This window comes from Numenius arquata, chromosome 25, assembly GCF_964106895.1.
Source record: "Numenius arquata chromosome 25, bNumArq3.hap1.1, whole genome shotgun sequence".
In the NCBI taxonomy this organism is placed as follows: Eukaryota; Metazoa; Chordata; class Aves; order Charadriiformes; family Scolopacidae; genus Numenius; species Numenius arquata.
In genome coordinates, this window is record NC_133600.1 from 1,137,660 (window position 1) to 1,163,392 (window position 25,733).

The window sequence follows — 25,733 nt, forward strand, 5'->3', positions numbered from 1 at the left end:
CAGACATCGGGCATCTTCCGGCCCTTCATCGAGGTCAACATCATCGGGCCCCACCTCAGTGACAAGAAGAGGAAATTCGCCACCAAATCCAAGAACAACAGCTGGGCCCCCAAGTACAACGAGAGCTTCCAGTTGTGAGTGGCACCGCGGGGCTGGGGACATGGGGCCGGGCTGGGTGATGTGTCCCCCCACGTTGGGGTCTGCCACGAACTTTGCTCATCCCCAGGGGCTGTTTTAGATGTTTTCTCATTGGTAAAAGCAGGGCTTGGGGAAAAGGAAAAAAACCAAAAGGGTTTTTAAGGGTGGTGGGGAGGCAGCACCCATATAGGGTGCTGTTTCAGAGCCAGGGGGCTTGGGAGTGTGACACACCCCCCCCATGCCAACACTGCCTGTCCCTTGTCCCCCCGCAGCACGCTGGGGACGGAGACGGGCCCCGAGTGCTACGAGCTGCAGGTGTGCGTGAAGGATTACTGCTTCGCGCGGGAGGACCGGACCGTGGGCATCGCTGTCCTGCAGCTCCGCGACATCCTGCAGCGCCCCGGCGTCGCCTGCTGGCTGCCCCTCGGCCGCCGCATCCACATGGACGACACCGGCCTCACCGTCCTCCGCATCCTCTCCCAGCGCAACAACGACGAGGTGGCCAAGGAGTTCGTCAAGCTCAAGTCGGACACACGCTCGGCCGAGGAGGGCAGCAGTTAAACCCCTTCCACCACCCCCCAGCCGTCTCCCCCCCACTCCCAGCCCCTTTTCTACAGCATCCTCCAGCCATGTATAAGCCATAAGAGCGGCCACGAGAGGCATCTCCTTCCTGGCTCTGGTGTGGGTGAGGGACAGACGTGGCTGCAGTGACAGACCCCTCCTGTCCCTCTCTTGGCCAGACTGGCTGCATGACAGTGGTTCGGAGCATGGCCATGACCCCATCCCACCCCAACGGGAAGGTGCTGGGGCTGGTGGGGGGGCTGCAGGGAAGGGTCCTAGACAAGGCGAGGGGTCAGATCTGTCCCTTCCCAGCCTGTCTGAGGTGGAGGAACCCCAACAGCCCATCCCTGACCCCCAAACCTCATCGAGTGACACAAGGAAAGGGCTGGGGGGTGGTGTCTCACCACCACCACCACCCCCCCGGGGGGCTGTTGGGGAGTGGCTGGCACAGCACGATTGCCCCTCGTCCCCATCCCCTGGAGCATTGCCAGGCGCCCTGAGGGACAGGGAGGCTCCCACCCACTGAGCACCCTGTACATATGTAAATAGCTGTACATACACGGGGCAGCCGGACGATGTGGCTGTGTCCTGCACCCGGAAGGGCTATTGGGGCTGTTGGGTCTGGGGGAGGGGGATATACAGCCCCCCGCATGCCCTGCACAGGGTCCCCTCCCTGGCTGGCGGTGGCATCACCAGGGCCGGGAGCGGCAGGGAGCAGCCCCCGGCCCATATCCTGTCTTCCCTGCCTTGCCACTAACTGTGGGCTGCCCCACTGTCATCGTCCCCTCCCCCCCCCCCCAGGGTGCCAGGGCTTGGGGGCAAGGGCTGGGGGTACTGGGGAGAGGGACCTGTCTCCCTTTGCTCTGGCCAGTGGGGACCAGCCATTCCTGTGCAGTGCAGCAGCACCCATGGGACCTCCTTGGCACAAGCAAGACCCTTCCCACCTCCCCCCCCAAATCCCATTAACCACCATTTCTGCGTGATCAGTGGTGTGTGTGTCTCGTGTGAGTGGCCAGGGTGCACAGTGTTGGGGATGGCCACCCCAGCTGGCCAGCTTGCCCTAAGTTCTGGGGAAGACAGAGGCCTGATGACCCCACAAGTCAATATACCTCTCTCAGCCCCCTCCCCGTCCCAAAACAGACCCCCACGGTCCTTTTTCTATAGGGTTTGCCTGGGACCAAAGGGTTTAGCTTTCCTCTCTTGTTTCTGTTCAATGTTTACACCCCTTTTCTAACCGCTGCTCCCGCACGGTCAGACTGGGGCTCAGCCCCGCACCCCCCGACCATGGTGTCCCTGGCCCCCTGCCCCCTCCCCAAACTGTCCTGTTCGGCATGTGATTGAACCGACCAATTCTGCTCCTGTAGCACATGTGTCACCGATGCCTGTGTGTCTGTACCACCCCGTGCGGCACGGCCGGCGGCGGCTACCATGGATGCATGACAGTGAGATGTTTTGCACTATTTTGAATTTTTTGGGCTCTGTAAAAATATTTTATTATAACTGACATTAAAAAGCACACCCTTCACTGTGGCTACTGTGGGGGTGGGGGAAGGTGACACCCAGGGTCTCTTCATCCCAGCTCCCACCCCAGTGCAGCTCATTGAAGGTTAACGATGCCGAGGATAAGTAGCCCAGGACCCCTGCACGGCTCTATCCACGCTCAGGCACCGTGAGAACACCCACCCTTCACAAAACCAACAAGGGAAGAGCCCAGCAAAAGCTGAGCCAGGAGGAAAACTGGGGTCTCCCCGTGTCAGGGTTGGGGCTGGACTGGCCGCTGGGACAAACAGCAGATGCTCTCCCCGAGGAGAGGAGAGAGGGAGGAAAAAAAGAGACTTCCAAGTTTCAGCAAAGTAGTTTAGTTTCCTCTGAAATATTAGTAAAATAATAAAAAAAGAAAATATACATACAAAACCATATGAAGCTCCCAGGATGATGTCACTGGCAGCACAGGGAAAGTCCCAGACTGGACTCAGCAACGGGCAGCAACTGGATTCCCAATCCAGATTCAGGAACACACAGGTCAGAATCAAAGGCAGATGAACAGAGTCCTCTGCACACACCAGCCATTGAAGAAAAAAAAAAAAAAAAAAAAAAAAGAAGATACCTGACCTTTAGATCCTTCAGCTTTTATACCGAGCATGATGCCGATGGGATGGAATATCAGTTTGGGGGCACCTGTCCTGTCCTCCCCCTCCCCACAGGGGTGTCCCCTCTACACTTCTCTGCTTCCACCCCTCCAAGGGGGCAAATTATGAAGTGAGCTGACCTTGGCTGTTACAGCAATAAGTATAAGCAGGAGTCTTATCCCTCTGAGAACAAACAGTTTTCTGCACAATACACTGTTAAATCTCAGAGAGTTAGAGGAGGCTTGGCTAAAGAGTAAAATTACTGAACAGAAAATTGGTTCTGTTTTACCTCAAATCTCCGAGGTTTTACCTCTGAGCGCCGTACTAAAGACATCCAATATCTTCCTCGAGCAGTTACTAAAAACAAATGCCAGACCTCAGGAGCTGTAGGATCCTGCAAAAGGAGCTGCAAAAGCCCCCACCAGGCTCCTGCTGGAGGTGCTGGAGGTACCCTTCACTGGGCAGCAGACAAGGTAAAGTCATCTGAGATTTTTTTGAAGCAAATATCAGTGACTGCTCCTGCTCTGGGATTGCCAGACTATAGAAAGCCATTTATCTTGTTCGTAGATGAAGAAATTTAACTATCCTGTCCAAACCCAGTGCAGCCTGACAGCTGCAGGATGCTCTGCCCGTGTCCCCAGGACAGGGGCCGCTGCTCTCCTGGTTGAGTAGAACAAAGAAGGTGGAGCTTGGATCCCCTCTAGTGGTACAAGGACTGCATGGAACTGAACTGCTGCTGTCACAGCACCTTACCAGACACTGTCACCTTAGCAAAGGCATAGAATCACAGAATCGTTATGGTTGAAAGGGATCTTTCAGATCGAGTCCAATCATCAACCCAACACTGACAAAACCCACCACTGACCCATGTCCCTCAGCACCACGTCTGCTCAGTTTTTAAAACCCCTCCAGGGCTGGCAACTCCACCACTGCCCTGAGCAGCCTCTTCCAAGGCTTGACAACCCTTTCCTTGAAGTCATTATTCCTAATATCCATCCTAAACCTCCCCTGGGACAACTTGAGGCCGTTTCCTCTTGTCCCATCACCTGTTCCTTGGGAGCAGAGACCGACCCCCCCGGCTACACCCTCCTTTCAGGGAGTTGGAGAGAGCGAGAAGGTCTCCCCTCAGCCTCCTTTTCTTCAGGCTGAACACCCCCAGCTCCCTCAGCCTCTCCTCACAAGCCTTGTGCTCCAGACCCCTCACCAGCTCCGCGGCCCTTCTCTGGACCCGCTCCAGCCCCTCAATGTCCCTCCTGTCACGAGAGGCCCAAAACTGGACACAGCACTCTAGGTGGGGCCTCACCAGTGCCCAGCACAGGGGGATGGTCACTGCCCAGGTCCTGCTGCCACACTATTGCTGATGCAGACAAGGATGCTGTTAGCCTCCGTGGCCACCTGGGCACACTGCTGGCTCATCTTCACCTGCTGTCTACCAACACCCCCAGGTCCTTTTCCCCCAGGCAGCTCCAGCTACTCTTCCCCCAGGCTGGAGCATCCATGGGGTTGTTGCAACCCAAGGGCAGGACCCAGCACTTGGCCTTGCTGAACCTCATGATTGGTCTCAGCCCATCCATCCAGTCTGTCCAGATCCCTCTGTAGAGCCTTCTACCCTCCAGCAGATCAACGCTCCCAACCAACTTGGTGTCATCTGTGACCTGACTGAGGGTGCACTTGATCCCCTCATCCAGGTTGTTGATAAAGACATTAAACAGAACCATCCCCACTACTGAGCCCTGGGGAACACCACTTGTGACCAGCCACCAACTGGATTTAGCTCCATTCAGCACAATTCTTCTGGCCTGGATATCCTGCCAGTGTTTTTTTTACCCAGCAAAGAGTACACCCACCCGAGCCATGGGCAGCCCTTTCTCCAGGAGAATGCTGTGGGAAACAGTATCAAATGCTGTGAACATTCAGTTGATACAACTGGTCTCTTCAGCGTCCACAAATAGAAAGTCACTGTTCCCCTACTCACAGTCTTCCAACTCATGGGTCTGGGCAGCCCATGGTCTGTCACTATTATTAAGGACAGAGGCAAAAAAACCAAAGCCCCACACAAAAAACCCCACCATTGAACACCTCTGCTTTTTCTCCATCCCCAGTCAGGTGACCATCTTCAAGTATCACACCAATATTTTCTTTAGACCTCCTCTTGCTATCAAGGCACTTAAAGTCCTTCTTGCTGTCTGACACAACACTGCCCCGTTTCAAGTCTGAGCTTTGGCCATTTGTGTCTTCTCCCTGCATATACAAACCATGGCTCTGTCATCTTCCCAAGAAACCTGACCTCACTTCCAGAGATCATACAATTCCTTTTTCCTCTGGAGAGCCACAAAGAGCTTCCTCTCCAGCCAAGCTGGTCTACTCTCCTGCTCACTTGACTTCCAACACAGGGGAATTGCCTGCTCCTGAGCCTCTCAGAGGTGCTTCTTAAAGACTGACCAGCACTCACTGACTCCTGAGCCCTCACCAGCAGATTCCCAGGGGACTCTTAAGAACCTCTCTTTAACCTCTTGAGCTCCAGGATAGCAACTCCACTGTCCTTTCTTCTCATTTCACTGACAATTTTAAACTCAACCGTTTCATTGTCCCCGTGGCCAAGACCATCCCATCTCCCACAAATCCTTCTCCATTCACAACCAACAAGCCTAGGAGGGCATCTTTCCCCGCTGGCTCCCTGAGGTACTTGTCACAAGAGGTTCCCATCTCCCACAGACTTCAGGAATTTCCCAGACCTGCTCATAACAGCAGTATGGGATTCCCAGCTGGTGTCTGGGAAGTTAAAATCTGCCATAAGGACCAGGGCTCCTAATTTGTGTCTTGCCAGAGGCCATGTGGGACACTGCTACCCTCCCAAGTGCCCCAGGGCCCTCTATGGGCCTATCTACAGCAAACAAAGAGAAGACATTTAGATTGGATTTAAGGATGAAATGTCTTACCAATGAAGGTGTTGAGGCTCTGGAACAAGTTGCCCTGAGAACTCATGGAACTCCATCACTGGAAGCATTCAAAGTCCTGTTGGACAGGACTTTGAACAACGTTCTCTAGTGAAAGATGTCCCTTCCCAACGCAGAGGGTTGGAACTAGATGATCTTTAAGAGGTTCTCTCCAAACCATTCTATAATTCATGAAAAGTTCCGGGAATGTCCCAGTGATGGCCCCCGAGCTCCCTCACACCACCCTGCAAACCGCCCACCCACCCCAGACAGCCTCAGACGCTGAAGTTATCTGCAAAGACTTTTATTAACTTCAAAGGATTAAAAAGTGGCCAAAACCCCCAGCTCAGGACTATCACGGGCCCTGGCTGTGGCACAAACGAGGCCCCTGAGTTTCAATAAACAAACAACTTCCCAAAAGATCAGGACACACACAGAGTGCTGCACCCCCGGCCTTCATGGCCTCCCCACACCTCAGGGGGTTCAGACAGCCCTCAGTGGGGCACTGGCAGTGACCCAGGGCCAGATCTGGGCTCAGAGACGGACAAGGAAGGTCAGGTCGAGGGTGTCAGGGATGCGGAGCTCATCCAGGTGCAGGGGGGAGGCAGTGAAGGGCAGATGCACGGGGAAGAGGTGACTGGTATCCACCAGGAGCTGGCTGGATTCCCCTCCATACTGCATCTGAAGCTGCTTCTGTGGGGACACAATGCTCGCATCCAGGGCTGCCCCAGTGAGGGGACCCCTGTGGGACAGCCCCCCCTCCCCCACCAGCACCAGACCCCAATTCCCACTTACCTCAACGCTGCTGATGAAGCTGGGGCTGATGCGCTCCTCCAGCCCAGCAGTGGGAGTGTAAGCCCGGAGGATCTTCACAACCTGGAGGAGATGGTGGACCGTGAAGAGGGAAGGGCTGGGCACATCTGGACACTCCTGGGTATGGCACAGTCCCCACCCCAGCACATCCCCGGTACCCCCAGGAGACCAAGGAGACCCAGGATAGGATGAGCACCCAGCAAGCCCCAACCCCCCAGTACCTGCTGGGGAGACAGCACAGTGCACAGACTGCAGAGAGCTCCAGCATCCTCCTCCGTCACCTTCTTCACCTGCAGCAGCTGGGCAGCCTGGACCAACGGCTCCAGCACCTCACGGGCCCCGCTCTGCAGCAGCCCCTCTGCCCGCAGCCACTGCTCCAGCTGGCTGATGTTGTACCTGCCAGGGACACCAGGTTGAGGGGGAGGGACACCAAACATGCCCCAGCTCCCCCAGACATCCCCCCCCCCCGCCCCAATCCTGCACAGAGACTGACCTGAGCTGGATGCCACGGCTCCAAGAGCACGTGTCCTTCCTCAGCAGCAGGTAGTTGAGGGTGGTGCCGCTGACGAGGAAGAGGAGCTGGCGCAGGACTTGGTGGCCCACACTGGGGGCCAGCCCACAGTGGTCCAGCGCTGTGTGGAAGGAGCCCAGCTTCTGCAGCAGCTCAGGCAGGGTGTGGGCAGGGGCTGCCGAGGACCGGCGGAGGCCGGGAGGGCAGGAGGAGGACAAGCCCTGTATGGGCTCACTCTCCAACATTGCAGCAACTAAAAGGTAGAAAAGGCTCATCAGAACAAGGCAAGACGCCGCGTTGTGCCTGAAACACTGCTCCTTGGCTGTTAGTCCCCATTGGGGATGCAGGGGCCAACGACACCTCCAGAACAGCTGGTCCAGGCTAGCCCAGGGACTAGCCCTGCTCCATGAGGCTGTAAAGCAGGACATGGGGGAAATAGAGCTCCCCATGGATGCAGCCCATGGGTCCCTAGGGTGCCGAGCCCACTTTAGCTCCCCAGCCACCTCCAAGCCAGGATGCTCAAGGAACAGATAGGCCCTCATGGGACCCCAATTCAGAGCTTTCCCCCTCTGGGTCCAGCCTCTAACAGAGCGGGCAGTTCTCACAGCTGAGCCCTGAACCAGTGTCCCACAAGTGCCCTACAAGTCCCCCCAGCCCAGGCTGTACCAATCATAGGTTTGAGACGCTTCTCAGCGATGCGGATGAGCTGCTGGTAGAGCTGGACAGCCAGGGCACCCAGGCTGTGGCAGAAGCTCTGGGGGTCCACATTCTGCAGGCGATGCTCATTCTGCCGCGCCGTGTTCCCCTGCCAGTAGCTCTGCAGGAACAGGCTGGGTTAGGGCCAGGGGACACAGCTGGGGCCCCAACTGAGTGTGGAGCAGTGTCAGCCCAGCACAGCCCTGCCTGGGTTGGGGGAAAAGAGAACGCAGCCCCAGGTAGAGACAAATCCTGTTCCCACTGAGCTCCCACCCTCCCCGGGGAGGTACAGACCCCCGGTAGCCCAGCCCTACCTCATCCTGGCCATACTGGCGCAGGCAGTTCAGGAGTCGGCAAGTGTTTGCAAGCCAGAGTGCCACCACATCAAAGTCATCACTGTGCTTCTGCAGGAGGGGATGGAGAGCACGGGGGTCAGCAGGGCTCTGGTGGTGGGAGCAGCAAGCCCTCACACCCCATGGTATCTCCATGAGCCACACAGAGTGGGCTGCAGAGCTGTCAGACCCTCTCACAGGAGCCTTGTGACACCCAGGGACACCCCTCACCCCAGGAGATGCTCAGGCTGGATACCACAGTCAGACACACACTGTGCCCTGGGGGCCAGGCTGCTGCCCCAGTGCCACCCCCACCTTGGCCAGTGAAGCTCCTGCTCTTCAGCCCAACCCACGCCCCCAAGCTCAGCACCTTCATGACCCTTTTGATGGCATTGATGGCCGCATCCAGCAGTGAGTTGGCCCGAGGCTCATCACGGCAGTGGTCTGCATGCCGGAAGCAGAGGAAGAGGATGTAGGCGGGCAGGTCTGGGAGCGCCCCAGGGCTGCTCTGTGGCTTGTAGTCTGTGGGGGAAGGCACGACAGTCAGGATCCAGGCAGCTACAGAAAGCTGGTCCTGAGCCTGGCAGGATGCTGCCCCAGCAACACTGAGGGGATGAGCTCACACAGAGGTTGGCATGAAACCCCAACAGGGACCAAGCTGAGGTGAGGAGTCCCCATCTCTCCAAACCCTACCTGTAATGATGGCCTTGATAATGCGCCCTTCGTCCTCCATCCTCCATGCGAGCATGGCCTGGGACGGCCCAGCCAGGGATGGTACCATGGAGGACCGGGACAGGACCGCAGCGGATGCTCCCAACTCCTGTGCCGGCCCAGTAGCCTCTCTCTTCACTGGGGGAGAAAAGTGCAGGTCATATCCTGCTGGGTCCTGGGCCGTGGGACCCAGATCAGGTCCCCTCAGCTCAGTCCAAGCAGATACTCCCCGGCATCGCTATTTGCAGGGGGAATTCTGCTCCCCACGTTGAGGCTGGGAGATGCTCCAGCCTCAAACCAAGCTGGTGACCCTCCAAGTCAGCCCCACACCCTCCTTCCTATGCGGGCACTTGCCTGTGAGCTCCTGGATCTGCTTGGCATAGGCTCTCAGCTGCTTCTGGAGCTTCAGTGTGGTCCTCTCCTGCTTCTCCAGCTTCTGGGCCAGCTCCTGAGCAGGGACAGTCCCAGTAGGGCTCAGCCAGCCTCCCTCAGCTAGACACCCCCCAACCAGCACCCACAGAGTGGAGCAGAGCTGGGGGGGACACAGCAGGGTCCCCCACATTGCTCCCTAAGGGGCTGCTGCAGCTCACCACAGGGCAAGGTGGGGGAACCCAGCCCCACACCCAGTCCTGTGCCCCTCAGCCCTTACCCAGTTCTCCTCCTTGAGCTTTAGAACATGGTGCTGCAGCCCCTCCTGCCCCTGGTGCCGCTGCAGGTCCTGGATGAGGGCTGCCTGCTGCTGGCTCAGCTGCTTGAGCGAGCAGATGTCAAGGTGCAGCCCTTCTACCTCCTCCTCGTGCTGCTGCTTCTCCTCCCGCAGCTGACTCGCCAGCAGCCTGCACGCATGGGGAAGCCACATGGGGAAACTGAGGCACCAGCCTCCTTCACCTGCCACGTCCCATCCCTCGGGGAGGCTGCTGAAGGGGTATTTCTCCCCTGAAGCCTCAGGGCTGAGAGCTCTTCCCCTGCCCAGGCACCCAGGGGGCAGCACAGCCCCAGCTGGGCTGACAGAGCATCTCCCCTCCGGCTGCACTGAGCCTTGAGCGGACACAGCCCAGGGACAGGCTGCACCAGCCCTGCCCTCTGCAGAGAATCAGAGAATCATCCAGGTCGGAAGGGACCTTTCAGATCATTGAGTCCAACCATCGACCCAACCCTGCCCAAACCACCACTAACCCATGTTCCTCAGCACCACGTCTGCCCAGATTTTAAATACCTCCAGGGATGGCGACTCCACCACTGCCCTGGGCAGCCTCTTCCAAGGCTTGAGAACCCATTAGGGGAAGAAGTTTTTCCTAATATCCATCCTAAACCTCCCCTGGTGCAACTTAAGGCTGTTTCCTCTTGTCCTATCCCTTGTTACTCCTATTGAGCCCAGGGCATCCAGTCTGCTCATGCAGTTGGTGTGACCGTGCTCAGAGCAAGGTGGGATGTTCCAGTACCCCAGGGAAATGCAGCTGGGTGCACTGGCAAAGAGGGCCAGGGCTACCCCACACCCAGATGGGCAGCAAGGGACAGGCTGCCCTTGCTCTCCCAGCCCAGCTAGGGCCACCACGCCTATAGATGGCTTCAAAGAGGATTTGCCCAGCACCACAGCACTGCAGGGACCACACAGCTGCAAGGCTGGCCAGAAAGTCCCACCAGCAGCATGGATCCAGCAGCCCATTGTAGGGAAACCAGCCTCAGCTGGGAACCACCTCCCTGGGACCACACTCACCTATTGGCAACCTGCATTGCATCATATGCATGCTTCAAGTCATCATCTGCTGCTGCCTTCTCTGGGCTCTTGCCCAGCCCCAGCATCTCTGCTATGTTCTGCAGAGGAAGGAGAGCAGGGTGAGCCAGCCCCACCAGCCTGGCCCTGCTCACAGCAGTGGGGCAGGGGCTCACCCTGCGCTTGAGGAAGTCCAGTGGTTTCTTCTCCTCCAGCTCCATGGCAGCCTTGGACCTCCGCAGCTCCTCCCGGGTCCGGGCCAGCTCCTCATTGGCAGCATTGAGCTGCTTCAGGAGAAGAAGATATGCCTTCTCGAAGGGATCCTGGCCCACGCTGCCATTCAGTGCCACCTCACTGCTGGGCTGGGGCTGTGCCCTCTCTGGCACCAGTTGCCACCGCTCCTCCATCCCCTGGGTGCAGAGACAGGGTTTGGCACAGCCACCAGTGCTGGGTACCAGAACATCAGCAGACACCCCTCCCCGATGGGACCAGCTCCCAGTCAGGAGTCCCAGGGCACAGCTGTCCCCATAGCCAGGGGAAGGGACAGTCCACTTATCCCCCACCCCACTGTCCCCAGCAGCATCACCACTAGCCTCAGCCTGCTGGTCGGAGTCATCTCGTGAGGGAGCTGTGGACATGGAGGACAAATAGCTGCTCTCAGAGCCCAGGAAGCTCTCTGACGAAGGGGAGCGTCTCAAGGTGCTTTGCTGAGAGGGGGAGAGAAGGACAAGGTTGTTCCTCTGCACCCCAAGAACCTGCTGGCACATCATCTGGGGCAGAGCAGTGACAGCCTCAGGAGGCCACCTTGGCTTGGGGATCCCCCAGCAGCTGAACTGGAGAGCCCACTCTCCCACTGCCTGCTCCCCACAAGGGGCCAAGGCAGGGGGTGCCCCGAGCCTCCCCATGTCCCTGCCAGGCCCTCACCCTTTGGAAGGCCACCTCGTCCCGCAGGTTCTCATAGCCCTGCTCCAGGCGGGCGTAGTCCTGCACCAGGCTCTGGTAGCGCGCCCGCTCCTCCTCCAGCTCCTGCAGCAGCCCCTGGCTCTCCTGCACCGCACGCTGGTGCTGCTCTGTGGGGATGGACACAGCAGGGAGTGAGGACAGGCAGAGCCAGGACCCCTCTGCAAGGGGACACACAGGAACACACCAAACCTGCAGGACCAACCCATACCCAGGAGACTGGGATGAGGGGAATCGGAGGACCCCTTTTACCTTCCAGATCCTGAGACTGCTCCGACATGCGCTGGATCAGGGCATCCTTCTCTTCCCCCAGCTGCAGCTTCATGGCTTCCACCTCTGCCAGGCGCTGCAGGAAGGCAAAGGGGCAGGTAAAAACCCTGTCTGGGGCCAGACCTGGCTGCCAGAGGTCTCCTCCAGGGACCACCCCACAGCAGCAAGCACAGGATGCCGCCAGAACCTGCAGAGCCCCACCAGAGCAAGAGCATCCCCCGGACAGACTGACCTGCTTAAGCTCCTCGACCTCCTGGCCTAGGGAGTTCTTCACGCTGTGCTTCTCCAGCTCAGCCAACCGCTCCTGCAGCCGCTGGACCTGGGAGTCACGGGCCGCATCCTCCCGCAGGCGCTGCATCTCTGCCCGCAGGCACCGCACCTCCTCAGCGTGGGCAGCGTTCAGCCCCGAGAGCTGCTCCACCAGCCTCTGCTTCTCCTGGGCCTTGGGTCAGTGGGCAGAACACATCAGGAAGGTGGCCAGGAACAAGGGCATATCCCCACATCCCTCCATCAATGAGCACCCAGGAATACACAGACTGTCCTTCTGCAGTGAACCTGGATACCCCATTGCCCACCCATGTTTGCAGCCCTGAGCCTCCTGGTATCACCACAAACAGAGCTCAGGCCTGGGAAAGCAGCTCTCCATGACATGCCATCCCACATGGAGCCACACATGAGTTTCCCCATGGCTTTACAGCCCATTATCCACCTCCTGGCCAGTCCTGACAGAAGGATTTTCCAGCCCTGCTTCCCCTGGCCCCCAGAAACAGGACCACACCACAGAATCCCTCCCTCCCCCTCCACAAGACACCCCCAGAAATGGAGCGGTGACAGCCAGAGCAGAGACACTCACCCAGATGGTGAAGGCAGATGCTGCTGGCAGGTGCGTGGTGGACGAACACACCATGCCAGAACTGTTCCCACCCGGGAACTGGACCCAACCGCGCACCCATGAGGGTGCCCATCCAATCCCCAGGGCTATGTCCCCAGCCCCACATCCATAGGGAGCACTGAAAACACAGGAATGAGACCCAGATGCACAACTCCTCCCTGGGGACACATCAGGCAGGGCCAGCTCCCACCCCAGGGCCAGGACAAGACTGAAGGCAGGGGCAGGCATGGTTTTGGCTGCACAGGGACTGGTAACAAGCGGTCACCAAAAAAAAAAAAACCAAAACAACCCAGTTGCCCCCATACCCTGGGAGCCAGGAGGGGCTGAAGCCATCACCCACCTGCTCGTCCAGCCGGCATTGCAGCTGTATCACCTTGATCTCCATGCCCTTGTGCAGCTCCTTGTAGTGCTCGACCGAGCGCGCCTCGACGCGCAGCCGCCGCAGCTCCCGGCGCGCCTGCACCCGCCGGCGGCAGCACTGCAGGTAGATGACGGCCCGGCGCAGGCGGGCATAGCGGCTCCGGGCCAGCCAGCCCCGCACGGCCGCCTGGATCACCACGGCTTTCTGGTGCCACACCATCTGCAGAGGGAGAGACGGGGCAGTGGCGTTGTCACAGCCCCCGAAAAGTGGGATGGGGACACCCGCTGCCCTGCCAGGCGCCTACCTGTTGGTAAAGACGCCGGGCAAACATGCCCCGGGCAAAGGCTTGGATGGTGATGGCAGCCTGGCGCAGCCGAAGGTAGGAACGTCGGGCCAGAACCATCCTCAGGGTCTTTTGCAGCATCACAGCAGCCCTGGTCCTTCGCAGCATCCTGGCAAGCCTGCGAGGAGGGCAGGGGGCTGGGCAGGGGGTGGCAGAGCCCACAGGGACAGCAGGGAGATGGGCAGGGGGTGGCAGAGCCTGCAGCCCAGCCCATACCCCAGGGACAAGCAAGCCACAGAATGACATGGAGTTGGAAGGGACCTCTGGAGATCATCTCCTCCAGCCCCCTGCCAGAGCAGGTCACACAGAATCATGTCCAGGAGGGTTTTGGATCTCTCCAGAGATGGAGACTCCACCACCTCTCTGGGCAGCCTGTTCCAGGGCTCTGCCACCCTCAAAATAAAGCGGCCCTCGTTCAAAGCCGATCAAAGCCCGGCCCTCGTTCAAAGCCGATCAAAGCCCGGCCAGAGCCGGCCCAACCACCAGCTCACCCCAAGGCTGAGCTCTGTCTCAGCTCATCACAGCTCCCTCCAGCCCTGTTCCCCGCTCACCTCCTGGCCAGCATGCCCCGGGCATGGCGCTGCAGGCAGATTGCTGCTGCTCGTGCCCGTGCCAAGCGTCTCCGTGCCAGCCAGCCCCGCAGGTGCCTCTGCAGCAGGACACAGGCCCCCCTCAGCCGCCGGGACCGCAGATCCTCCAGCTGAGCCACTTGGCCAGCCCGGAAAAACACTTTGTTCTTCCCACACTGGTACTTGCTGGGGTCCTGCGTGTGAGGGTGTTGTCAATCCCAGGGACAAAGCACACCCCAGCCAGCCCCCCTCTGGGAGTGATGCTCCTCCTGCCACTGATCTCCCCTTCCAACCTCCCTGGAGTTCCAGTTCCTCCCCATCTCCCAATTCACCCATCTCTGTGCCCCACTGGGCACCCACACATGGGGAGAAGCATCTGCAAGGGTGTCACTGTTTGACCAACACAGGATGAATCTCTCTTCTAATGCTTGGGAAACCCACATTTTTAGGAGACTCTAGTGGCTGAATTTATGAAAATATTCTCTTTATCGCCAGCTCTGGGGTGCGGGTTTCAAGGTCTCGGTGTTTTCCAGCTCCCCAGGTGTGGGGACGAGGAGGAGCGAGACCCCGGGCACTTGACCCAAGCTGCCAACAGGGTTATTTCATACCATGAACGGCACATTCAATATAAAATATAAAGTTTGCTCAGGAGTTCTCTCTCTCTCTCCCCCTTGGTGGCTGCCACCCCGAGAACTCCTTGCCCCTGAGCCCTTCCCTTCCTCCCAAAGCCACGGCGCTCGCAGGGTCCCACATTGGCCGTCCCTGCGGGGAGCTCACGGCTGATAGAACTGGCTGAGTATAGTCCTGGTATAATTTTATATTGGCATCAGGATCAATATTTGTTCTTTAGCGTTATTAATGTTAATTTTTTAGTCTTATTCTATTAAGTCTGTTCATATTTCAACCCTTGTGTTTCCTCAGGTTTTTTTTTCCCTGATTCCCCTTCCTGGGTGGGGAGGGGTCATCGGGTGAGAGAATGATTGTCTAAACATCACCAAACTGTTGTGGGTTCCTCAAACCCTAACAAAGGGGTACTCTGGCACCACAGCTGCACCCCCTGAGCAGGACCCTTACCTGGAGCAGTCTCTCAAGGGCACGGCTGCAGATCTGCCTCTCGTCAGGGCCCATCAGCTCCTCCCTGCTCACCAGAGCCCGGTACCTCTCCAGGAACTCCTGGTACGTCCATCTGTGGGGGAAAGAGCGGGGTCAGAGGTGCTGCAGCTGGAGATGGAGGGGGCACCCAGGGTGCTGCTGAAGCCGGGGGTACCTGGAAGGGTAGCCTGAGGCACTGATCCGGATGGTTTCCAGGACCCCACAGGCTCGGAGCTGCTCCACTGCTCGCCTGGAGTCAAACCTGGGGCAGAGGGGGGCAGTTTGGAACGGGCCCCCACAGCTTGGAACACTCCAAGCTCTGCAGGGCCAGGGCAAGAGGGACCCAGACCAGAGGGACAGCAGTGTCCCACAGTGGCCCCAGCCCCAGCCCCTCCAGCCAGGCACTCACACAAAGGGCTGTTTGCTGTCGTTGGGTTTGATGCAGCGGATGTAGTGCGGGGTGGTGCTGCCCAGCGTCTCCATCAGCCGCTTCAGGGAGGCTTTGAACTGCAGAGGACATGGCAAACATGGGGTTAGCAGGAACATCCCAGGGCTTGTGGGGTTCCCCAAGCCAGGACACACACAAGTCCCCTTAGGGCCACCCCAGCCTTGGTTGTCCAGGGCCAGCACACATTTCCCCCCTACTCCATACCTGGCTGGCGATGGACTTCTTGCTCTTTTGGCTACTGGGCAGTGATCTGCGGCTAGGGCGACCAACCATCCTGTGCCCACTGGACCTGCGAGACTGCAGGGACACGGGGCCATCCCCTTCCTCCAGGAAGAGCTCAGTGATCAGGGCAGACTGCACAGAGCACAGCCATGAGAGCCAGGCAGACCTCACAGTGAGCATCACCCAGTACCCAGAGACATCACCACCAGGAGGCACAGCCCCAAAAGCCCGGAAGCTCCAGAGACAATCCCAGTGCACGGTCCTGGTCCTCCCTGCTAAAGCCCAGATGTGCCAGATCCAGCTGTGCCCCCACCCACTGCTTCCCCCAGGAAAAACTAAGTGCAATCCATGGGCACCTTCCCAGGTGTGCTCGAGAGCCCTCCAAGATGTCCCTTACCTTCTGCCAGGGCCACGCAGGGTAGAAGGGAGAAGTGACAGCATTACAGGTGAGGAAGCAGCAGGACCCTCCAACCCTCCCAGCAGGGACATGGCTAAGGTGTCCCCCAGGATGGGGAAACCCAAGACAGGGGAACAAGGTGGGGAACACCCACATCTCAGGGCACCTTGATTATGGCCAGCACCACATGGGGCTGTGCCAGCAGGCAGACAGGGATTGACCCTTCACAGCTTATACGTCCTCCACCATCAGTTCCTTCCCAGCACCAAGGTCACAATCTGGCCAAGCTCTGCCCTACAAAGCCCCTGCTCAGGGTGGCTCTCACCTTGCTGGCTCGCAGCAGCCCCACCAGCTCCTCGGGGACAGTGTCCCTGTTCTTCTCCACAAACCCATCACACTGGTATTCCACCTGGCAGGAAACAAGGCAAGCACCAGCATTAGCCTGCAGCTCCCCAGCCTGCTCTGGTGCAGGGCTCTGCTGGGACACAGACCAGGACTTTCGGAAGAAGTCCCTGCAGGAGTCCGAGCTGGTGGTGGCCACACTGGCCAGCTCCTGCCCTGCTGCAAGGCTACTGATGGGAACCATCACAGCCAGAGTGTCTGTATTTTTACCCTCAGCTAAAGAGTGGCAGCCCAGCACAGCAAGAGCAGAGCCAGCAGGAACCACTTCCCAACCCGGGAGGCTGCAGCGAGTGCCACCACCAGTGGCCACCACCAGCTCTAGACGGGGCAGTCTGGGTCATCATCTAGACTGATGCAGAGCCGCTGCCAGCTCCCCCAGCCAGGCCTGTGGTGCCAGTTTTCCTACCTTGCCAGCAAAGTGGCAGACAACAAAAGCATCCATGGGCCTCTTGGGCTTCTGGAAGTGGGAGCTGCCAAGATGGGTCTGGTAAAGCTTCTGAGCCCAGCTTCCATCGCTGCCTTGGGGCATCTGAAAGGCAAATGGGTCAGAAGGGGCAGTGGGGGGGGCCCTGGGTGGCCACAGCAGCCTGCTCCCAGCATCCCTTGCCCACCTTGCACTCCTCATTCAGCAGGTCCAGGATGCCAAGCCGGCCCTCGATGAGCTCAATGCATGGCTGGTTGTCACAGAAGTCAACGAAGACCCATGGGATCTCCTCAGCCACATACTCCTCCTGCTCCAGCTTGAAGACGTGCTGGAGGGCAGGGAGAACAGAGCAGGGCTGAGCCAGGAGGGGACAGAGGTGGCCAGCCACCAGGCAGAGACTTGGTTTCCATAAGACACCTGAGCAGCCCTTCTCCTGGAGCAGGGGCACTTTTGGAGAAAGGAGGGGACTGTGCCCAGATCCAGAAGCTTCCCAGAGCCCCATGTTCTCAGGGACTGAAGCACCAGCCACATTTGAGGCAGGGACCACCAAAAGCACCAGCGCAGCAGAGACATGCAGGGCCCACCCTCCCCAGCTCCCAGCAAGAAGACACATCTGGGAGACACCCACCAGGTTGAAGAGCTGCTGCAGCTTCTCATTGGCATAGTTGATGCAGAACTGCTCAAAGCTGTTGAGCTCAAACATCTCAAACCTGTGGGCAGCAGAGACCTGCCTGAGGCAGCTGCCAGGCAAAGCCACCTCAGCTCCAGGCACAGGCACCCAACTGTCCCCACTGCGAGGATGGGCACTGCCCCAGGTCCCAGCTGGAGCAGTTGGTGGCTGCGGTGGCTCCACAGCTGATGCAGGAGCAGGACCATGCTCTTCCACACAGCCCAGGAGGGGGGAACTGTTCTTACCCATAAATGTCCAGGATGCCAATGGAGGTCTGGTGGCCTTCCCGTGACCGCAGAGCACGGTTGACCCTGCTCACCATCCACCTGAAGACCTGCCCATACATATGCTTGGCCAGGGCATCCCGGGAGTCCAGCGCCTGCTGCCTGGAGAGGGGCTTCAGGTAGGTCTCACCAGCAGTGACCAGCTTGCGGTGGCAGAGCCAGCGTGTCACCTGGGTTGCCTCGACACCCAGCAGCGTGCAGAACAGCCCCAGGGCCTCATCGGTGGGCTGTGAAGGGACAGACCTTGTCACCACGGTATCACTGAGATGTGGCTCCTGCAGCCAGTGCAGCTCAGGGACCAGTTTGGGACACAGGTACCAAGCTCTCGCCCACCTCCACGGAGCAGCCATCCCCATGGCGGTCTTTTCCTCTGATGACGATGTTGCCCAGGTGCAGGATGGCAGCCAGGATGCTGAATAGCTCCAGCTGGTCAGCCTCGGGGACCCCTGGGGGCACAGCACAGGCATGAGGGACTCCCCAGCTCCCCCCACCCTGAGCATCGCACAGACCAGAGGGATGAGAATGGCCCATAGACAGCCAGGGTCTCCAGCACTGGGATGCCTGGCACCAGTGCTCCCACACCAGCCCCAGGATGAGGACAGTGGGACCACCAGCCCCAGGGACCAGCCCTGCCCACTCCCTCCCCGGCCAGGACAGTACCCAGGAGCAAGAAGGCATGTCGTGTGCTGTCCAAGTCGGCCACATCGCTGGTGCATGGGGCAGCGGCACCCTGGCTGGTGTAGAAGAAGGTCTCTGCCCCACCTGCAGATGAGATGTCAGGCTGTAAACCACCACAACCTGCCCCACAGGGCTCCCAACCACCCATATTCCACCCCCGGGTGCCCTCCAGTACCCAGGCGGTAGCTGCGGAGGACAGGGAGCCCTGGCACTGCCCAGCGTGAGGTGGGCTTTGCAGCACGCTGTGCCATGGGCCTCCTGGGGGACAGGGGAGAACTCACGAAGACCCAGGCCCTGGAGCTCGGGCAGGGCGGCCGAGGCACAGAGCTGGTAGAAGATGTGGTAGTTCCTCTCCGCTTTCGCCTGTGGATGAGCGGGAAAGTCACCAAGAAGCTAAGTCACCTTGGGCCACCCGCTCCTGCAGCAGTGCTGCAGCCCCAGATTTGGGGACAAGGGACACCTTCCCCTCTCCCAGCTTGACTCAGCAGCATTTGGGTCACTTCCCTGGGGGATGTCCAGGAGGAACACCCTCTCACCCTGAGGGCTGGGGCTCCCACTGGGTCCTGTCCCCACGCCACCCCAGAGACCCACCTGGAAGGTGACACGGGACTTCTCCAGCAGGTAGGTTTTGATGGTGGCCCCTGTGACATGGTCTTGGCTGAAGCCAATCTCAATGTACTTCCCAAAGCGGCTACTGTTGTCATTCCTGGTTGTCTTTGCATTCCCAAAGGCCTGGCAGGGAAGGAGGTTTTAGCTGGCCCCAAACCTCCACGTGCTTTGGAGAAGTTCAGCCCCTGCTACCCATTTTACAGGGCAGAACAGCCATGGCATCACATCAGGGATACAGGCCATGAGGAGCAGAGCCTGGAGACCCAGAAGGACCCACCTCCATGATGGGGCTGGAGGCCAGCACCTTGTCCTCCATGCTGGAGTCACCCAGGCAGCCCCCGATGGTGGTGAAGTATCTCATGGCGTACTTGGCCGACACAGTCTTCCCTGCACCCGACTCACCACTGATGATGAGGGACTGGTTCTTCCCAAACCTGCCGGAGAGGGACATGAGTTGGGGACAGCCTGTGACCCATCAGAACCGCTCTCCACAGGGACACCACAGTCCAGAAGGCGCTTCAGCCCTTCCCCACTGCAGCCCCAGGGACGCTCCCAGGAGACGTTCTCACCTCACCATCTGCTTGTACGCCTCCTCCGCCAAAGCAAAGATGTGGGGATCCATGTCCCCCGTTTCATGGCCGCTGTAGGCGTAAATCACCTCCTCCTCATAGATGGGCAATGGCTTGTAGGGGTTGATGGCAACGAGGATGATACCTGGAGGAAGAGAGGTGTGAAAGGGAGCCGTGGGGAAGGGCCAGAGGATGGGGAGCAGGAGGGGGTGCCCGGGGCTCACCGCAGTAGGTGTAGATGGCGTTGGCCTCCAGGAAGCGCCGGCGCAGTGAGTGCAGCACGGCCGGCTCATGCAGGTAGCTCAGGGCCACCAGGTCATCGGCACCCGAGAGGCAGTCGGGGTTGCAGAGAGGCGGCAGCTGGAACTCGACCGGGTGGGCCAGAGCCTGTGGGGATGGAGATGGAGCAGGACCAGTGCTGAGCAGGGTCAGCTGGCCCCGTGGGGAGCAGCACAGCAGGAAGAAGGCTATCTGCCAGCTGTGCTGGGGCTGTTGGTCACCAGGAATCCCAGCCCAGCCAGCATGGCGAGGTGAGCTGGAGGCCTTTCAGGAAGGTAGGAGCAAGCAGTGAGGACCAGCTCACCGGGCAGTCAGGGGACACAGGACACGGTGAGCCAGGCACAGCCCCAGTGGTCTGGGCTCCTGCTCAGACACCAGGTGAGACGCATCCAGACAGCGTTCGAGCCTCTCCGCACCCTGCTGAGGGTTTGGGGCTGGTTTGAGGGTGCAGAGGTGAACTATGTCCCATCTGGAGATGCCCGGCCACACGGTGAGCACAGGAGGGACCCACTGGGCTGCGCGTCACCAGCCTTACCGAGCCATCTTCCAGGCGGAGATGGAGAACAGCATCTCCTTCCTTGTAGCCTCTGGTTATTTCTGCGACCCTCCAGACTTCAACACAGTCGGGGATCCACACCCGGGCACCCTGTGGGGACACGGGAGGGAGGGGACCCCTGCAGAGAGCCATGGCCAGGAGACCTGGCCACCAGCCTCCAAACCGAGCATCACAGCCCTCCCCACACTTCTCTCTTCAGGCAGCCACCCCGCTGCTCAGTGCCACCGTAGCGGGGTGAGGATGGGACCCAGCACCCTGCTTGGTGCCCCACAGCACCTCGTCTGAAGGCACAGGCACTTCTGAATGCCCAGAGCACTGGGGATGCAGCCGCCTGGTTTGGCTGAGCAGAGAGATACCAGGCTTGAAAGCAGATCATAGAATCACAGGCTGGTTTGGGTTGGAAAGGACCTTGAAGATCACCCAGTGCCACCCCCTGCCCTGGGCAGGGACACCTCCCACCAGACCAGGTTGCTCCAAGCCCCCTCCAACCTGGCCTTGAACCCCTCCAGGGATTGGAGATACACGCAGTGCGGATCCCTCGGTAACTATGGAGTGGATCCAGACACCGTCACCAGCTCTGCAGACCCAGAGCACAGGGACAGAGAGAAGAAAAATCACCCCCTGCCCTTTTTGCCTCAAAATCACCCCCTGCCCTTTTTGCCTCCCAAATTTGCAGCTCCCTGGGGCCAGCGACAGCAGGCAGCCCTGTGCAAGGGACCAGCTGGCACCCGTGGGACCGGCGCTCCCCATCTCCAGCACCCTGCTGCCAGCCTCAGTTTCCCCTCTGCAGCCGGCGGGTGCTGGTGAAGTGGGAGTTGTGCAGCATGGTGAGCCCCGACTCCCCCCTGCACCCAGACCCGGGTGTTAACACCTCCCTCACACCCGGGAAATACCTCTTTGGAGTCACCCTGCAGGATCCCACACTCAGCACGAGCAAAGCGACACGACACCATGGGGGTAGAGTAGTAAAAACTGGGCCAAAACCCCGTAAAACCCTGCTGCAGGCACCCCGTCAGCTGGCAAGAGGGTGAACACCCAGCCCCGAGCTGGCACGGGGTGACCTGTGCTCCTGAGACGAGGAACCGCAGCTCCTGCTGCCCCCACTCCTGGCACAGGATGTTGGTGACCCCGCTCTGCGCCGAGCGGTCAGACACTGTCAGACTCTGTCACGGCTGCATCCAAGGGGTCAGTACCTCCCGCTGCTCCGAGCGGGCGGAGATGAGGCCGTATTGCAAGCTTAGAAAGGAGAAGGCGGTGGGGAAATCTAATAACGGTCCCAGTTTCCCATCTCAGGCCGAGACGGGAGCTCGGATAAATCCCTTTCCACAATAATAGCCGGGAGCTCTCGCAGAGCGGCGACGGGGCTTTAACGCATCCCACTCCCACCCTGGTGGGAGGCTGGGGCCAACCTCTCGCTAGAAACCAGGAGGGAGTCAAAAACCATCCTGGTTTCGCTAATTTTGCAAATCCAGGGACCTTGGCTCGCGGCGAGTGCTTCCAGGTCCGCGGTGTGCAAAGCACATGTGGCGACGCAGCACTGAAGTTGAGCCAACAAACACCGATAGGCCGGGGGAAGGAAGGGGCTGAACTTTGGGTTCTCATCCAAGGAGTCAGGAGAAGACCGAAGGTGTGACTTTGCAGCTGAAATGAAGAGGGCAGGAAGGGGCTCCGGCTGCAGGGGCCGCTCGGCCGAGGAGCGGCGACAGGAAGCCATTATCTTTCATGAGCAGTAGCCACTGGGGGGAGCGAAAATTGCACGATGTTCAGCTTCCCGGCAAGGCACTAACGGATTTCAGCCTGAAATCCCAGCTGGACAAAAGAGCATCCCTGCCAGCGCGCCCGGCTCACCCCTCGGCCGCTCCCCAGCCCTGCTCCGGGGGAACACCAGGCACTGGAGAGGGCACAAACCGGGGAAGCTGGGAGGGAACCTCAGGGCTCCACCGGGCACTGGAAGTCAGTCGTGCAGCCGCTCCTGTCCGTCTGTCTGGCTTTTTAGGACAAGGCAACCCACCACGCCTCAAGCGGAAACCCTCCTTGCTTTGCCCAGGTCGGCACCTCCATCGTGCCGCAATAGGATTGCCCAGGTTGGAAGGGACCTTTCAGATCATCGAGTCCAACCATCAACCCAACACCGACAAAAACCATCACCAAACCATGTCGTTAAGCGCTACGCCTACCCGTCTTCCATCCTCTACGATGACAGATGCTGAACCTCTGACCTCTGCAGAAATAGCTGTACCCTCCACCCCCACCAGGCCACTGTTACACCTCTGGGGGAAAAAGGGCCATATTTAGGGTCTGGCCTACAGCCATAGTCATCATTTTTGATACACAGCAGCAAAAATGAGAAGCAAGAGCCTGTCCTGCTTCCTGCTCACAGCAGGAGCATCCCTTGACAGGCAGAGGGAGGAATGTGGGCCAGGATCCAGGGGATGAAAGCAATGAGGATCCACCTGGGCAAGGAGCAGAACAGATGGGTGGCCCAGGAAGCACCAAAACCTTCTCACCTGTGACCAGCAGCCCCATGCTCACCAGGCCACGGGTCCCTGCGGGTCAGGGAGCCCCTCCAGCAGCCTTAGCTGGGGGGCAGCACCCACACAAGGTGGGAGGCCCATGGTTGGACCCATGGATGATGTACCACCAGGCATTCTGCACCCCATGAGGTGCCACCAAACCAGGCACCGGTGGGGACATGACCCAGGGGGACACTCAAGCGGCAGCACCTGCAGCCACCCGGGGTGCTGAGCCCCCGGGGGAGGCTAAAGACACACCGCCCCCCTCCAGGTCTGCAACAAGCACCCCAGACCCGCGGACAGGACTCTCCCCCCATCTCCCTCTGCAGCCCCCCAGGGTGGGACACCCCGCACGTCCCCGGGGATGGGACCCCCCCCCCCCCGTGCCCCCTCACCTGCACGTACGGGTCCCCCGCCGCCATGGCCCCCCCTCCCCGCTGCTGCCAGCACTGCCACCCCCACTGCCCACAGCCTCTTTATGGCCGCTAATTGCCGCTAATTGGAGGGGGAGGGAGGGTTACGGGTCCCCGCCCCGCTCCCGTTCCGCCCCCCCGCCCCTCCCCGGCCGGAGCAGCTCCTAGGGGGTGCTGGGACTGGTTCCCCCCTCTGCCGCTGCGGCACCCCAAGATCCCAAAAGAGCCCCCTGTGTAGGGCACCCCGAGAACCCATAACGGGCACCCCAAGACCCCTTTCAGAACAGCCTGAGAAGCCTTATCTGGGACACCCTCCCCTGCCTGGGACACCCCAAGGGCATCACATCGAGGGCACCCAAAGACCTCTAGGACACCCCAAAACTGCCCTCATCCAGGACACCCTGGGCTGCCCTGGTCACCTGCACTCCAGGTCCTCCATCCGAGGCACTCCAAGCACCCACACACCATCACAGCCCCACAGGACAGGCCCCCGCTCCCCTCGTTAGGGAGAAACTCCAGTAACGATGAACACCTGTGGCCACGGCACCGGCATTGCATTGACAGCCGTCTGTGGGGGCTACTGGCTGTGGGTCCCCATGGGCCATGGGTGACACTCTCCATGGGTGCCACTGACCATGGGTGCCACTGTCTGTGGGTCCCCACTGCCCACAGGTGCCACCGTCTCTGGATCCTCACTGCCTGTGGGTCCCTGCAGTCTGTAGGTACCACTCTCCATGGGTGCCACTCTGTAGATCCCTGTTGCCCATGGCTCCCAACTGTCCATGTGTCCCCGCTGCCCGCGGGTGCTGCTGCCTGACAGTCCCCACTGTCCTTGTACACCCGTGGTGGCCCCACCAGCCCCACAGAGCTGGGACAAAGCCTGGGTGACTGGCTACCATGTGGAGGTGGCTGCTGGTGGGTGCAGCAAGGGACAGGGTGACAAAAGGATGCTCGATCAGGGCAAGATGTGGGGGACAGCGAGCAGGAGGGCCCATGGGGACAAGGAGAAGGCCAGACCTACAGCAGGGTCACACAGCCTGGACTGGGACAAGCCAGCAGGAGGGCCCATGGGGACAAGGAGAAGGCCAGACCTACAGCAGGGTCACACAGCCTGGACTGGGACAAGCCAGCAGTGGGGAGGAGGCAGATGTCTCCGTTGATCCCTGCTCCTGCCCCAAGCACCCAACCTGGCACCCCATTTTTTCCCCGCTGGCCTCGCTGAGCCTCGGCAGCCCCACCATGATGCTGGCACAGCTCTGGGGATGCCAAAGCCACCCCGGAAGGTGCCAGCTGCAGTGACCCAGCATGCTCCAGCAGATCAGTGCCACACGGCGAGCAGGGGTGATGAAAACGTTGTTCTTCCTCTGCCCCAAAAAAAAGTGAGCACATTCTGCAACAGGGAACACGCAAAGACATTTTCTGATGAAAAAATAATGAATACCTAATTGCCCAAGGGCTGTCAGCGGCACGTGGCTCATTAACAAATCAGGGAGGCGGGTTTGTGCCATGTGCAGCCTCAGACACGGACTGGAGCTCCATTAACAGCCCGGCTTCCAGCCGAGGAGAAACCGGGCACCCAGGCAGCTCTTGGGTCTTTATGACTCCCCAAAAGGGTCGATGGCACTTTTTTTCAGCTGCTTCAAAAACCCCTGCGAGGCCGGGGAGAGCTGCGGAAGTGGGAACTGCAGCAGCCCCAGGGCAGCAAGACCTGGTGGCCAACCGTGCCATGGCCACCTTATGCCCCTCTGCTCCGCTCGGGGGAGACACCCCCCAGTGCTGCCTCCAGCTCTGGGGCCACCAACAGCAGAAGGACACGGAGCTGTTGGAGCGGGGCCAGAGGAGGCCCCGGAGATGCTGGGAGGGCTGGAGCCCCTCTGCTGGGAGGACAGGCTGAGAGAGTTGGGGGGGTTCAGCCTGGAGAAGAGAAGGCTCCGGGGAGACCTTGGAGCCCCTTCCAGTCCCTCAAGGGGCTCCAGGAAAGCTGGGGAGGGACTCTGGATGAGGGAGGGGAGCCCTAGGAGGAGGGGGAAGGGTTTGACACTGAAAGAGGGGAGATGGAGCTGAGATGTGGGGAAGAACTTCTTTGCTGTGAGGGTGGTGAGAGCCTGGCCCAGGTTGCCCAGAGAAGCTGTGGCTGCCCCATCCCTGGAGGGGTTCAAGGCCGGGTTGGAGGGGGCTTGGAGCAACCTGGTCTGGTGGGAGGTGTCCCTGCCCAGGGCAGGGGGTGGCACTGGGTGGGCT

General features: G+C 59.7%; 2 protein-coding genes across 2 annotated transcripts in view; one reads left to right on the plus strand and one right to left on the minus strand.

Annotated features, from left to right (window-relative positions):
* LOC141475569 (protein unc-13 homolog A-like) overlaps positions 1-699 on the plus strand; it is a 35,595-nt gene extending 34,896 nt beyond the window's left edge. Inside the window, exons 45-46 of the mRNA XM_074164007.1 lie at positions 4-134; positions 411-699. Coding sequence (XP_074020108.1) covers positions 4-134; positions 411-699 — 420 coding nt within the window. The remainder of the gene's footprint in view (positions 1-3; positions 135-410) is intronic.
* Positions 700-6,298: 5,599 nt separating this feature from the next.
* Positions 6,299-23,501, minus strand: LOC141475570 (unconventional myosin-Vb-like). The gene is made up of 37 exons (XM_074164008.1): positions 23,475-23,501; positions 22,744-22,836; positions 20,546-20,656; positions 19,956-20,118; positions 19,732-19,876; positions 19,440-19,596; positions 19,145-19,285; positions 18,835-18,916; positions 18,536-18,637; positions 18,209-18,321; positions 17,837-18,102; positions 17,550-17,631; positions 17,109-17,249; positions 16,904-17,026; positions 16,421-16,504; positions 15,681-15,830; positions 15,438-15,535; positions 15,204-15,290; positions 15,011-15,122; positions 13,919-14,130; positions 13,329-13,485; positions 13,004-13,243; positions 12,004-12,213; positions 11,754-11,847; positions 11,466-11,611; positions 10,718-10,951; positions 10,545-10,642; positions 9,477-9,663; positions 9,182-9,275; positions 8,810-8,965; positions 8,487-8,638; positions 8,099-8,188; positions 7,755-7,905; positions 7,071-7,341; positions 6,799-6,973; positions 6,560-6,640; positions 6,299-6,451 (listed from the first exon to the last, which is right to left on the minus strand). The coding sequence occupies exons 1-37, from the start codon at positions 23,499-23,501 to the stop codon at positions 6,299-6,301; spliced, it is 5,178 nt and encodes a 1,725-aa protein (XP_074020109.1).
* Positions 23,502-25,733: the final 2,232 nt, after the last annotated feature.

Bases quoted from the DNA above. Each gene is read 5' to 3' on its own strand.
- LOC141475570 (XM_074164008.1), bottom strand. From the start codon at position 23,501: ATGGCGGCGGGGGACCCGTACGTGCAG. The intron at 8,966-9,181 runs GCAAGTGCCCGC...TTTCTCCCCCAG, and splicing joins GCAGATCCAGGAGCTCACAG to TGAAGAGAGAGGCTACTGGG. The intron at 8,189-8,486 runs GTGCTGAGCTTG...CCCCTCCTGCAG, and splicing joins CCATCAAAAGGGTCATGAAG to AAGCACAGTGATGACTTTGA.